The sequence below is a fragment of the Benincasa hispida genome, chromosome 3 (genome assembly GCF_009727055.1).
Source record: "Benincasa hispida cultivar B227 chromosome 3, ASM972705v1, whole genome shotgun sequence".
NCBI lineage: Eukaryota > Viridiplantae > Streptophyta > Magnoliopsida > Cucurbitales > Cucurbitaceae > Benincasa > Benincasa hispida.
The window spans coordinates 47102656-47118147 of NC_052351.1; the positions used below are offsets into that span (position 1 = coordinate 47102656).

General features: G+C 31.3%; 1 protein-coding gene across 1 annotated transcript; it reads left to right on the top strand.

Moving 5' to 3' along the window:
- The first annotated feature begins 12443 nt into the window (after nucleotides 1–12443).
- LOC120072568 (BAG family molecular chaperone regulator 4) lies at nucleotides 12444–15159 on the top strand. Its single transcript, XM_039024959.1, has 4 exons — nucleotides 12444–12943; nucleotides 13492–13772; nucleotides 13879–14025; nucleotides 14774–15159. Exons 1-4 carry the CDS (start codon nucleotides 12721–12723, stop codon nucleotides 14969–14971), a joined length of 849 nt encoding a protein of 282 aa, XP_038880887.1. The 5' UTR covers nucleotides 12444–12720; the 3' UTR covers nucleotides 14972–15159.
- The last annotated feature ends 333 nt before the right edge of the window (nucleotides 15160–15492 follow it).

The following is a 15492-nucleotide window of genomic DNA, read 5'->3' on the forward strand; positions in this document are numbered from 1 at the left end:
ACTACTTTTGGGATTCGTCTGTTTGGGGAACTGAGAACTCAGCTACACAAGACGGAATTCACTCCTTCCTCGAAGAAGAGGTGAGTAGATAAATTACTCCCTTAAGGGTGATTCCGGGGCTTGAACAATGTGGCGTCACACCTCTCTTCGTACAAGAAGGGTTTACTCATAGTGGACTATGACGTACTGTTGATTGGTTATATCCAATTGACACAGAAATATATCTGTAGTGTAAAGAGTGCAGCTGTCGGTCTTTAGTGGAATGTCAGGCAGTTAATGGATGGTGGACATCGTTATTAAAGAGTTTAGTCAGTTATTCACGTACTGTTAGGGCTTCAAGCTACAGGTCTATAAGGTCCCCTTGGTAGCTCAAGGGATTCATGTTGAGAATCAGTTTTTGGGTTAATTTAAAGTGTTCAAATTAATAAGAGGGAATTTGATTATATATGATATAATTAAATTGATTCAATTATATGTGATATAATTGACTGATGTATTAGATATATTATTTGGTGGAATTAATATAAATATAATTTATATTAAATGTCATAAATGAGAAAAAAAACTATGGTTTATATATTGCATGTGATGTGATATTAAAACTATAGGTTATAAATATAATATAATAGATTAGTTATTATATTTATTTATAATTAAACCAATTATAAGATAATTTATTTTTAATTTTTTCTCCTAATAACCAACTTAGTGGGAAGTTATAATCAATTTTTGGTAACTGATGGATAAAATGAAAATCGTTTTCATTTTTTCATAATCTAACGTGTATAAAGAAAAGGTTATGCGATAGCCTTGAGAGAGTAAATGATCAAAGAAATAGTATACTACACGATAGTCGCTCGCTACTAAACGATCGAGTACCCAAGTCGATACAATAGACTTTAGTCTTCTCCCACTTACTCGATCGCCTACACGATCGTCCAGTTCCTCTCTCCCTCTACCAAATCCATACAGAGGCCACACCTCTTGGATTCTCACACCAAGAATACCAAGGAAGCCTCATAGTAGTGTTAAGTTGTTGTTCCAGGGTCGAGGGTTGAGTGTTACTCGATTGTGTTCGAGATTCTACTAGTTCGTGCAGTTTGCTGGTTTGTTCGCATTACGTTCGTGCAGTTGAACACATTGCTGAGTTTGATCGTGGGATACGAGAAAAAAAGTTCTTCAAGGGTATGTTCACTCGATCTCTTAGTGTTAATTTTATGAAGCATGCTGTAATTTAGGCTTGATGCATGAATTTTTCTGTGTTATATTGTAAATGTTGATGTTCTTTCACAATGAGATTTGGAACGATTTTCTTTCGCACATTGTTTCTCTTTGTTAAGAGTTCCTTCACTTACGTCGTCGGGAGAGTCACTATCTCCCAACGGTGGTTTTAGGCGTCAGGAGAGCCTTTTTTTCTTGTAGTGATTTATGTTAAGAACTGAATCAATCTCTAATTTATATATTGTGGTATATTTTATATTTGTTAGAATATTTTTAAATACCTAACAAAATATTCTGAGGTATATTGTAAATAATCATGAATCTGAAAAAAAAAAAAAAAAACAATGCGTGAAACCAGCGAAAATAGAAAATAAAATTTCATTAAATGCTCTCTTCAATTAAATTAAAAAAAGAAAAAAAATCTCAAATTTTCTCTCTCCATTTAAAAATGTTAAAAAATCATATTAAATGTATTTTTCTCTCTCTATAATAAATACAGTTTCTCTCTTTATCATTAAGAAAGTTTCATAAATATGAAAATATATATAAAAATTGGAAATAAAAATAATAGAAAAGAGTAAATTTGTCCAAAAATAATACTAAAAACCTTTCTTAAAAAAATTTAAACTAAAGATATTATTTTAAAATATGGTCTAGAGAGGATGTTTTATGTAAAAATTCATGGCTATATTTGCAAAGCGATCCTAAACTTGTGCTTTAGTGGGGCCCAATAAGAAGGGATCATTGCGGCCCAATAGAGGTTCGAGGCCTATCTTGGAGGAATGAAAATTGGACACATTATTATATTACATAAAACTTTCAATATTTACGGATATGTCTAATATTAGAATTACTATAATAACCTTTTAATGCAACCATCCGAATCGATTCAAAATAAATAATAATAATAATAATAACAACAACAATAATATTGAAGGAAATTTGAAATAAAATTAAAAAATAATAATATTGAAGGAAATTTGAAATGAAATTAAAAAAGGATGAATTTTTTAGATTTAATCAAATCTGAAATAAAATTAAAAAATTCATGTTTGATGTAAAATTTAATAAAAAGTTCTATCCACCGTTTGCATACAAATTATTTCAAATGATAAAGTAATCTGTTTAATATTCTTTTCCAAAAAGAAAGAATGAGTTTGAAATTTTCCATCGGAAAAAAACATTCTTAGTAGATATTTTCAAACTTGACAAATTTTTTATTAAAAGAAAATAAAAAATTTTATGACTATTATAAATATGTTAAATTGGGTACAATTAGGATCCATTTGATAATGTTTTTGTTTTCTATTTCTGTTTTTCAATTTAAAAAAAACTCACCTGTTTGATAGCATTCATATTTATTATTTTCAAAATTTGAAAAACGTTACTAAAAATGGAGATTAAAATTAAAGAACTACAAAAGTAGTTTCATTTTTATTTTATTTAAAGTTGTTACTAAATTATTTTTAAATGGGGACTTAGCTAATTGGTGAAGAAGCAACCTAAATTACTTCTCTACTACATAGTTTTGGGATCAAATCACATTTGACACCTTTTTATTGTATTTTTTTTTCTTTTTTTCATATTTCCCTTTTCTCTATATATTTTTTTATATTCCTTTTATTTATATTTATTTTCTTCTTTCTTTCTTTTATATTTCCTTTTTCTCTATATTTTTAACTATATATTTTTTTATTTCTTTCTTTAATATTTCCTTTTACTCTATATTTTTTTATATATCTTTTATTTATATTTATTTTCTTCTTTCTTTCTTTTAGATTTCATTTTTCTCTATATTTTTAATATTTCTTTTCTAATTATGTATTTCTTTTATTTATATCTATTTTCTTTATTAGTTTTCTATATCTATATTGATTTAATTTTGAATTTTGATTTTTCAAATATTTAGATTGGTATATTATTTTGATTTTCAAATTTCAAATTTTTAATAGAGTTATTTTCAAATATAGAAAAATGAACCAAAATATTTACAAATATAGCAAATTTAGTTTTGAATTTTGAATTTTGAATTATTCAGATTTATATATTATTTTGATTTTCAGATTTCAGATTTTCAATAAGATTGTTTTCAAATATAGGAAAATGAACCAAAATATTTATAATAATAGCAAATTTAATTTTGAATTTTAAATTTTCAAATATTTAGATTTATATATTATTTAGATTTTCAAATTTCAAATTTCCAATAAGATTGTTTTCAAATATAGGAAAATGAACCAAAATATTTATAATAATAGCAAATTTAATTTTGAATTTTGAATTTTCAAATATTTAGATTTATATATTATTTAGATTTTCAAATTTCAAATTTCCAATAAGATTGTTTTCAAATATAGGAAAATGAATCAAAATATTTACAAATATAGTAAATTTAATTTTGAATTTTCAAATATTTAGATTTATATTATTTTGATTTTCAAATTTTAAATTTTCAATAGAGTTGTTTTCAAATATAGAAAAATGAACCAAAATATTTACAAATATAGCAAAATTTGACTATCTATCATGGTCTATCGCAGATAGACTGTGATATTTTGCTATTATTTAAAATATTTTCTATAGATTTGTCATTTAAAATAATTTTCCTTTTCAATATGTATATATAAATATTTTTTGAATTTTGAATTTTAAATTTTGCAATATGCATTTATATATATATATTTTAAAATTTATATATATATTTTTTGTTTTTCTTACATATGAAACCAGTTATATTTTACAATAATATAAATTTTGTTTATTAAGATATTCATTTAGGTTCTTTTAAATATTTTTACAATTACGACATTTACATAATAATATAATTGAGTTAGATTTGAGTCTACATCATTTAAAATTTAAAACAAATGACTTGAGTGAGAAATAATATTGTAAATCAAATTTAGCAACATATGAATGATAAAAACATTTGTATTATCGATATTAATTTTACATGAGGACTTATGTGTATTCGATAGTTTAAATATTTGAAAATTATTTTATATTTTAATGCATGCTATATACCTTTTTATTTTATCTAATTAGATTATATTTAAACTATAAAACATGTAAAAAAAATATGAGGAAGAAATAGAAGAAACAAGAAATAGTTATCAAACAAGTTTTTGTTTTTTTTGTTTTTTGTTTTTTTTTTTTAAGAAACAGGAAACAAAAATAGTTATCAAACATATTCTTGTTTCTTGTTCTAAAAAAAGAGGAAACAAGAAACAAGAAACAAGAAATATAGAACGAGAAACAGAAAACATGAAATGAGAACGTTATCAAACGGGCCCTTAGATGCCCAAGTCATGTGTTACTCTACCCATGTGTCTCCTACTTGCCATTTTGCCTATAAATAAAGGCATTTGGTGGAACTTGAGAAGAGAGACATACATTGGTGATCAATCAAAAAATATTGGAGAAAATGGAGAAATTCATATTTTGTTATTTTGTTTACTTTTATTATTTATTTATTTTATATATTTATATATTATGTTTTACTTATTTTATTATTATATTTTATCCATATCCGTGTTCTCGTTATACGTGATTGTGCTTCTCAATTTTACAATACGTTATCACCACGAGCTTCTATCGTTTTTCTCGCTAAAGGTAGATCCTAAAGGTATGTTGGTTTTTTCCTATTCGTTATAATTAATAAATTAAACGTTCTTTTACATATTTGATATATATTAAATTTCTAATATAAACATAATATTCTATAATGGTGTTACTATGGAAAATATTACATAATTATAATTTGTAACATTTGATATTAATGGTAATAATTATTTGTCATTAGTGTTTGATGCCAAAAAAATGTGATCATAAAAAAAACAAACTTTCTTCCTAAAAGCTCGTCGTAAATGGATGCACTTGAAGCTCCAAAATTTTAAATCAATAGGTTAGAGAAGAACTTTTTCTACATTTCAGATATGCTTCTACAGTAGCAATATTGAAAGAAATATTTTAAAAATATTATGCACTCATCTGTGAAGGAACTCTAAATGTAGAGAATCAATGAGCAGAAGCGAATTGTTGCAAATGCCATTGAGAAAGAACACATACATTTACAGTATAACAAAAACAGTTATGCACAAAGACTAAATTACAACATGTTTCTTAAAGAACAAACAAGGGATCAAGTAAACAATACCTTTGAAGAACCCTTTCTTCACGTATCCCTCGATCGTTTAGCAATGCATCCAACAACACAAATGCAACAAGCAAATCAGCAAACAGTACAAACTGGAAAATCCTCGATCACAATCGAGTACAACTCGATCCTCAACCCTCGAACAGAACTCGACACTACCACGAGGCTACCTTGGTATTCTTGGTGTGAGAATCTAGAAGTTGTGGGCTCTGTATGACTTTGAATAAAGGGAAGGAGGAGGTAAACAATCGAGTATGTGATCAAACGATCGTGTAGAAGAAGAAGCCTATCATATAGACTTGATACTCGATCGTGTAGCAACGAGTAATTATCGTATAGTAAACTCGATACATCGTTTAGCTCTCTAATACTATTGTTTAGTAAAAATTTTTTATTCGATAGTGATTTTTGTGAGATGATACGACTCAATGATTTGGAAAACAAATTTTTCTTTTATCTCACAGTTACCATAAAACTGCAAATAACCTCCCACTAAAGTAGTTTATTGAGAAAAAGAATTATTAATTATCATATAATTAATAAATTATAAATAAATACAATAACTAACTTATCATATTATATTTATAACCTATTTAATATTGCATCATATACAACATATAAACCATAGTTCTTCTTCTATTTTATGGTATTTAATATAAATCATATTTATATTAATTCCTCCAATAAAATAATGTATCAATTATATCATATATAATTAAACTAATTGAATTATATCATACATAATCAAATTTCCTCTTGTTAATTTGAACACTTCAAACTAACCCAAAATCTGATTCTCAACTTAAACCCATTGAGCTACCAAGGGGACCTGTAGCTTGAAGCTCCAACGGTATGTGAATAACTGACTAAATTCTTTAATCATGATATCCACCATCCGTTAACTATCGGACACTCCACTAAAGACCAACAGTTGCACTCTTCGTACTACAAATATATTTCTGTATCCATATAACCAATCAACAGTGCGATGCCCTTCACAAATCGCTTGTAAGTTCAGCTAGGTCAATTTACCGTTTTGCCCCTATAGTTACATCTAACTTCTTAAGTACTACTGATTCCTCTAATGAATAATAAGTCATAGTCCCACTATGACTGAGTCATCTTTTCCTAAGAAAGGGTGTGGCCACTATGTTCAAGACCCAGAATCAACCCTTAAGGGAGCAATTTATCTACTTACCCCTATTTCGGGGAATAAGTGAATTTCGTTTTTTGTAGTTGAGTTCCCAGCTCCCCAATCAGACGAATCCCCAAAATGGTAGGCTTGTTGAGTTGGCAATCTGACCACTCTCACCCATACAAATCAAACAACCGCCCTCATAGGCAAGAGTTCCCAACTTACTCAGGATTCAAGTTATGTCACCTATGGTCATCCTAGTGAAATGTAAGTCTCAATTATCAATGACATTATATAAAGAGACTAATCATTTCGTGGTCTGGTTTTATACAAATTCTTTATATAGGATACCCCCATTCACATGTCTCCACGTGAATGATCAGGATCAAACCATTTGTAGCACTTTACAATACTTGTAACATCTACAAAGCAGGTCGTATTTGTAGTGTCACCAGGATAAAGTATCCCTCCATTATCCATATACGACAAACCATTTAGGTTATCACCTAAGGCATGATCCACTTGTATATCTCCACATACATGCTTAAGTTACATAAAATAATCTCGGATCTTAGTTTATTGGATTAAGTAAATGCTTATAAAATAACATTTATTTTATTAAATAACAATATGTTTACAGAGTTTACAAACTACGAGACTACCAGGAGATTTAGGACATCATCCCCAATAATCTGATATCTTCTCGTGGCTGAATGAAATAACGAGTTATTGATTAAAAAAAAATATAAATCTTAGCCAACTAGAGTAATAACATTCCCTGAAATGAATGTTGTAAATTTTGATAATTGTGGATGAAAAATCATGAATCTCGACCAACTGGAACAAAAACGTTCCCTGAAGTGAATACCATGAATTTTAATAATCATGGTTATGGTTGAGGTCGTGATCGTGGAAGATGAAGAAATAATTATTATTTTCTTAGTGGTCGTTCTAATCATTCAAATTTCAAAAGAACCACACAAAATGATGATCACGAAGGAAAAGACAAGATAAAAGTTCAAAAAATGTTGAAAATAAATAATTTCGATGCGGAATGACTGGCCATTGGTCACGTATCTGTCGTACGTCAAAACACTTAGTTGATCTCTATCAAGCCTCCTTGAAGGAAAAAGGAAAAGATGTCGATGCAAATTTTGCATACCAAGATAATGAGATATTTGACCCATCCAATATAACATATTTGGATGTGACACATTTTTTTCAAATCTCCCAAAGAGAAAATTGACACAGCTGATAACATAACAAGTGTTTCTTTTGATTTTGAGAATATTTAGTAGTAGTGTTGTCCATTTTCTTTTTTCTTTTTTCATTTTTTTTCTTGGTTAATGTTAACTTTTTTATATTCCAAATGTTATTTTTTTGTTATAATTATTTTCTTCTGATGAAGAAACATGGATCATTTTCATATGTTGGGTGATTAAAAAATGAGCAAAGAAGATATATGTCCGGTAGACAGTGAAACTACGTGAAGGAAATCAGACATGAGGATTTCCATGAGCAGTGGAACGATGGCTCCAAATTCCATTCGAAATTGAACACTAACAATTACAGTCAAGAAACGGAAACTTACAGGTCATGCACAATACGAAGTTACAATATACTTTACAATGAGATTAAGGGATAACAAATACATACCTTTGAAAACTCATTCTTCAGACTCCCTTGATCATGAACGCTCGTTCAATCGCTAAGACAACAACACACGAATGCTCGAACACAACGATCGCAACACAGCACGATCAACAGTAAAATCGAACTCAACGATTTCTAAGATCACGAACCCAACGGACGATCTCTAAAACCTCGAACTCAATTGAATTGAGTGAGAACACCACCATAATGGCTACCTTGGTATTCTTGGTGTGATAATCCAGAAGTGTAGGCTCTGTATGGACTTGGTTAGAGGAAGAGATCAGAGGAGTAACAATCGTGTAGACGATTAAGCAAGTGAGAGATGAGAAATGTCTATCGTATAAACGAATGCTCAATCGTTTAAAAGACAGCAACCTATCGTGTAGGAAATGCCCTGCGATCGTTTAGCTACGACCATCTGAGTGAACTATCGTATAGTAACACTCCACAATTGTTCAGTCTCTCTTTTAGCTATCGTTTAGTGAAAACCAATTCACTTGATAGCAATCCATGAGTACTTTTCGAGAATAGAAACTCTTCCTTAATTCAGGAAAAACAATTTCTTTTTATTTCACGGTTACCATAAAACCACCAATAACCTCCCACTCAATTGGTTATTAGAGAAAACGAGATAATTATCCAATAATTAATATTATTATAAATATATATATGATAACCAACTTACCATATTATATTTATAACCTATAGTTTTAAGATTTCATCTCATGAAACATATAAACCATAGCTTTTTTTCTATTTTATGGTACTTAATATAAATCACATTTACATTAATCCTCCACTTGATGTTATCTCATACATCACACCGATCATATCATATATATCGAATTTCCTCTTGTCAATTTGATTATTTTTCAAAATCAATCCAAGAATTGATTCTCAACTTGAATCCATTGAGCTACCAAGGGGACCTTATGACATGTAGCTTAAAGCTCCAATGGTACGTGAATAAAGGACTAAACTCTTTAGTCACAGATTTACCATCCATTAACTGCCGAGCACTCCATAAAGACCGACAACTGCACTCTCCTTACTACATATATATTTTGTGTCCATATCAACCAATCAACAATGCGATAACCCTTCACAGATCACTCGTAAGTATAGTTGGGCCAATTTACCGTTATGCCCTTATAGTTACATCTAACTTCTTAAGTACCACTGATCCCTCTAATGAACATAAGTCATAGTCCTCCTATGACTGAGTCCTCTCTTCCAAAAAAGAAGCTGTGGCCACTATGTTCAAGACCCGGAATCAGCCCTTAAGGAGCAATTTATCTACTTTACCCCTGCTTCGGAGAAGAAGTGAATTTCATCTTCTATAACTGAGTTTCCAGCTCCAAAATTAGACAAATTCCCAAAAAGGTAGGCATGTTGAGTTGGCAATCTGGCCGTTCTCACCCATACTAATCAAAGGACCGCTCTCAAAGCAGGATTTCCAAAACACTCGAGATTGAGACCATTTCACCTATGGTCATTTTAGGTGAGATATAAGTCTCAAGTATCAACGGTGTTATTTATTAAAGAGATGAATCATCTCGTGGTCCGGTCTTATACAAACTCTTTGTATTAGGAACACCCTCCGCTCGTATATCTCCACATGAATGGTCAGGATCTACCATCTGTAGTAGTTCACAACACTTGCAAACCTCTACAAAGCGGGCCATATCCGTAGTGTCAGCAGGATCAGGTATCCCTCCTTAATCCTTATACTATAGACCGTTTTAGGTTATCATTTAAGACATGATTCACTTGTATATCTCATATACATGCTGAAGTTTACATACATTAACCATGGAGCTTAGTTTATTGGATATGAGTAAATGCCAAATAAAATAACTCTTATTTTATTCATAACAATGTGTACAGTTTACAAACTACGAGACCCTGGAAGAATTAAGATACCAATCCCAACAATCTCCCACTTTGTCCTAATGCCTCGGGAGACTAATGTACAATACGTGAAAAATTACAAGTACAATATACAATAAACTAGGGTATACTCTATACCCAGTATCATCTCCCACTTGTCCTAGACAAGGTGCTGCATGTCCCATAGACCCAGACTCTCCAGATGATCCTTGAATACTTTAGCTGTGAAAGCCATTGTAAACGGATCAGAAATGTTGTGCTCCAACATGATCTTCGTGACTATCACATCACTATGATGCACAATCTCCCTGATCAAGTGGTATTTTCATTCTATATGCTTACCTCGACGATGACTCCGAGGTTCCTTCAAATTTGCCACAACCTCGCTGTTATCAAATTAAAGAGTGATCGAAAAATCCATATTTGGAACAACTTTCAAATCTGTAAGGAATTTCCTCAGCCAAATAGCCTTCTTAGCTGCTTCACAAACGACTATATATTCGGATTTCATAGTGGAGTCTACGATGCATCCTTGTTTGATGTTTCGCCACACTACAACCCCTCAATTAAGAGTGAACACTGACCCCAAGGTCGATTTACGAGAATCTTTATCAATCTAAAAGTCAGAGTCTGTATATCCTGTAAAGATCAAATTCTTATCTCCATACACGAGCATGTAGTCCCTCGTTCTCCAAAGATACTTAAGGATCGTCTTGACTGCTGTCCAGTGATCAAATCCTGGATTGGACTGATAACAACTGACAATCCCTACTACATAGCAAATGTCGGGTCTGATACACAACATTGCATACATTAAGCTTCCAACAACTGAAGCATAGGGAATCCATCTCATCTCCACAACCTCTTGATATGTCTTAGGACATTGATCCTTAGACAAAACGATTCCATGCTTGAAGGGTAATAAACAATGACTCAACACATTCGTGGAACATCCTTAGACAAAACGAGAATGTGTGAGAATGTGTGTGGCTAAGATCAATGACTCAACACATTCGTGGAACATGTGGTTTTTCTTCTAATAAAAATCTTTCAACGATATTATACGAAGACAACACGACATGTATAGCCCAAATCAAAGGAGGATATATTAAAGAAAATAGAACAAAGCATATTTCACCGAAACTTTTCTACACTCATGATCTTGAAGAAAATGACAACATCACTATACAACAAATCTGTTCAAAGGTTAACTTGACAGACTTATTTACAAAGATATTACCTACCACAACCTTTGAAAAATTGGTGCACAATATTTGAATACGGTGACTCAGAGATTCGAGTGATGTTTCCACGAGGGGGAGTAAATAGACTTTATTTTTTTTTTAGAGTATTAGATTATATGAAATATGTATTCTTTTTTTTTTTCTAACCCAAATAGCCTAGTATCATCTCCCATTTATTTACAAAGTTTTAATTTTCCATTTGTCTCTTTTAATTCATGTCATAAAGTTACATCTTTTATGATGTAATCTCACATTAAATCTAAAATTTTCAAAAAAGATATCTTCTTTCATCTAATTCTAATTCACGTTAAATGATAATATAATCTTTTAAATTTCATTTGGTCTAATTCTAATTCACGTTAAATAATATAAAAGAAATATTAAAAAAAATCACATTTTCTCTAATTTAAATTCACGTTAAATGATAATAACTTTTCTTAAAGATTCCATATTATTTAATTATGATGATAACAAATTTCCCAAAAGAAAATGTCATTTTATTTCACTGCAATTTTGTTGATAATTATTTTTTTTTTGAAAAAAAATCATTTTATCTAATTCTTTAAAAATCTCACTTTATCTAATGATTTCAATAAAACCAAATATTTACCCTTTTATTTGATATAAAGTTATATATAATAATTTTATTTTAATTAAAAAAAAACGATATATGGGATAATTTTATTTTAATTTAAAGATTAAATCAAAGATTTGTCATAGTTATATTATTTTAATTATAAAGGTTAAATTATTTGTAACTACCATCAATTTATCTTTGATGGTAGAATATTAAATTTTATTAAGATAATTATTTAAAATACCAAAATTACTGATTTTTTCGAAATTTTCTATGCTCATTTTTTTATATTTGAAAATTAAGTTATATCATATTTATCTTACCTTTTTTTCCCCTTTTTCCTCGTAGAAAGGAATCATTTTTAATTACTTTTGGATTTTCTTACTTAAAATTTTCAATTACTTTAGTTGATGAAAGAGAAAAAAAGGAAAAATAAAAAGAAAAAGAAAAAGAAAAAAAGAGAGGATGTAAAAATTAAGAAAAAATAAATGCAAAAGGGTTTCATTATTATTATTTGAGATAAAATGCCAACAAAAAGATTTTTGAATAGATTTATCTGGCCTGTCGGGGCCGACCTAGATGATCTGGATAGAACTAGAAGAGATCGTATTCCTAATTGTAATTGGATTAGAATTCATAACAGAAATCAACGGACCAAAAATTCTACAAATTCGTGGAAGAAGCAAATTGGGTTGTGATTAAAATTTCCAAAGCTTTGAAATTCCTTTTCCGATCAGGAAATCGAGTTGAAACCGCTATAAATTTTGCCAAATCTCTCTTTTTTTTGTGTGGGGTTTCCGTTTCTGTTTCTGATTGAAGGATTTTACTGTGGAAAAATAAGAATATGACAGAGAAGAATCCGTATCTGAGTGGATCAGCCACTGTACAGAACGAGAAGAACGACGAAACTGAGTGGGAGATGAGGCCCGGCGGCATGCTCGTCCAGAAGCGAGAAGATAACAATGGCGCCGATGTTTCTTCTACCGGCCCCATGATCGCCGTCAGTGTTACTCACGGCCATGGCCCTACCAAGTACAAGCTTTTCCTTCCTGCTCAATCGACTTTTGGTACTCTCTTTCTCTACTGATTTTCCTCTGTTCTTTAATCGAATACTCCTTGTTCTTATTTTAGTGCTTTGTGTTGCTCATTTGGGTTTGAGGGATTTGATCTCTTGTATCAAGTTCTTTTTAGGGTTTTAGTTCTGATTTGTATTGATTGAAATCAACTGATTTATCGGGTTTTTCCTGTTGTGGTGGGAAGATTAGATGTGGCTTTGTCGGATTTGACATGGGTTTTTAGTTCTTTTTTTCTAGAGTTCGTGGAATGGTCTGTTTTGGGTTTGATTTAATGGGTGAGTTTGAGTTTGGGGGTTGTGGCTTCAACTTATTTGTTTGTATGAATGTTGACTTCCTTAATGTCTTCTTTCATTTGTATTGGGAAGTTGGGAACAACTTGTTTTGTTTGACATTGTTGTTTTCTTCTGTTTCTGTGGATTGATGATAGTAAATGAACTCTCCCCATTCATGGTATCTGGCACATGTTCACTTGTGTACTTATAATGGAGTTTGGACCAGTTTCCATGTTGGTGATTTTGTGTGTGTTGCTCCTTTTGCAGGTGATATGAAAAAACACCTTGTGGCGAAGACCGGTTTGCAGCCTGAAGAGCAGAGACTCCTATTTCGGGGTAAGGAGAAGGATGATGATGAGCATTTGCATACCGCAGGGGTGAAGAATTTGTCAAAGATTTTACTCTTGGAGAACAAGACAAGCAAGCAGAGGAAGGTGGTGGAAGATGTTAAGGTGGTAGAAGAGGTTAAGAGAAGTGATGGGGGGGTTTCAAAGGCATCAGAAGCCATTGCCGATGTTCGGTCTGAGGTTGATAAGCTTTCAGATAGGGTGAGTCGCTCTTGCAGTTTGTGAAAACACTTGATTTACCTCTGTAATGTGATGCTATGCTGGTTTATCTTTTGTGGGTGTGTTTATTAAAGTGTTATCTCTATAGGTTGCTGCCTTGGAAGTAGCTGTTAATAGTGGCACAAAGGTCGCAGACAAGGAATTCGTAGTATCAACAGAGCTGCTGATGAGACAATTGTTGAAATTGGATAGTATTGATGCTGAAGGAGAAGCAAAGTTGCAGAGAAAAGCTGAGGTTAGTATTTAGACATTGATGGTTACACGCAATTATACTGCGTAGTGGTATAGTTTGAGTAATCCCTTTATATGCATCCATCTGATATAAAATAAATAATCTCATGTTGATGGAAAAAAAACAATTCTTAGAGGGACTTAACATCATTATGCTGATATTTGTATGCGACCAATTTTCATATATGAAAATATAGTTCTTCGTTTTACTTTGGTAATTGAAGTTACTGGATTTAGTAGTATTCATTTTTAAGGATGTCTGCATTAGTAATATGTTCTATAGTTTGTCCAACTGTGTCCTACTCAATTCATTAGAAGTCTATGTTATTGATTGGTATGCTAAGGTACAAGACCTTTTACATGATATTTTAGTGTTGCTGTTCAGTACTACCCTTTAGGGAGAATTCCCACTGACTATAATTGAATTAGCAATTTGGAGTCTCCTAATAGTAAACTTGTACGTTTAATAAAAATCTTGCTTGCTCGTCATTGCTGCTGCTAATATGCGTGGTTAAATGTTTCGTCTAATTGAACAGTGCTCTTTTGCATTTATGATTAGGCTTCACTCGGTTAGGTCAGATTCTATTAAAAGCAAATTTTTTCCTTGCAATCTGTTGTGGACTTTAAAGTAATCTCAAACATGTGTGCACCTAAAATAAAGTTTGGCATTCTATAACTTCAAAGTTACATCAAAGCATATGATAATCCCAAAAATCATTTAGCATCAGTTCTAAGCAGATAGCTTTGAACAGGTATGTCGTGTCCAGAACTTCGTGGACACACTCGATGCGTTGAAGGCCCAAAACTCTAAATCAATCATCAAGAATCACAACACGGTTTCAGTGACGACAGAATGGGAGACCTTTGACTCAGGAGTCGGTAGCTTGACTCCCCCATCCCCTGCTCCATCTTCTACAAGAGTAACTCAAGATTGGGAACGGTTTGATTAGCTCATTGGAACAGCCCCACGAGTTTCATTTATTTAAAGTCTATTAGTATTAGTCAATCATAAAGAACATCAAATACATGTAGGCATGACAAAAGCTATCATTTCTTATTAACTCAGTTGTTGTTTCAATATTAAGTTATATTTAATGAATGAAAACAGATTGAGCACAATGAAATGACTGGAATCATATACTGGATTTGCTTTGTTTCTCTTTCTCTTTTCCACAACTTGAAATCTCAGAGCACAGGCAAAGAGACCAAAAACCTTGGCCCTGCTGTCATATGGACATTGTCCTGTTCGTTACATTATTATTAATTGTTATGAATGCTTCTGAGAACGGGATGGGCCATAGGGGTCTCCTTACAGTGACAATCAGCCTTGTCCCATCGGACACGACTCATCGAAGTCGAATGTTAAATGTTTGTAACAAAAAAATTATAGTAAGTTCCATAACCACTGGACCCTTTACTGTGATGGGGCCATTTTTGGTTGTGGATTTCAACAAAAAACTGTTAGCATAGT

Bases quoted from the DNA above. Each gene is read 5' to 3' on its own strand.
- LOC120072568 (XM_039024959.1), top strand. From the start codon at position 12,721: ATGACAGAGAAGAATCCGTATCTGAGTGGATCAGCCACTGTACAGAAC. The intron at 13,773-13,878 runs GTGAGTCGCTCT...TTATCTCTATAG, and splicing joins TTGATAAGCTTTCAGATAGG to GTTGCTGCCTTGGAAGTAGC. The intron at 14,026-14,773 runs GTTAGTATTTAG...AGCTTTGAACAG, and splicing joins AGTTGCAGAGAAAAGCTGAG to GTATGTCGTGTCCAGAACTT.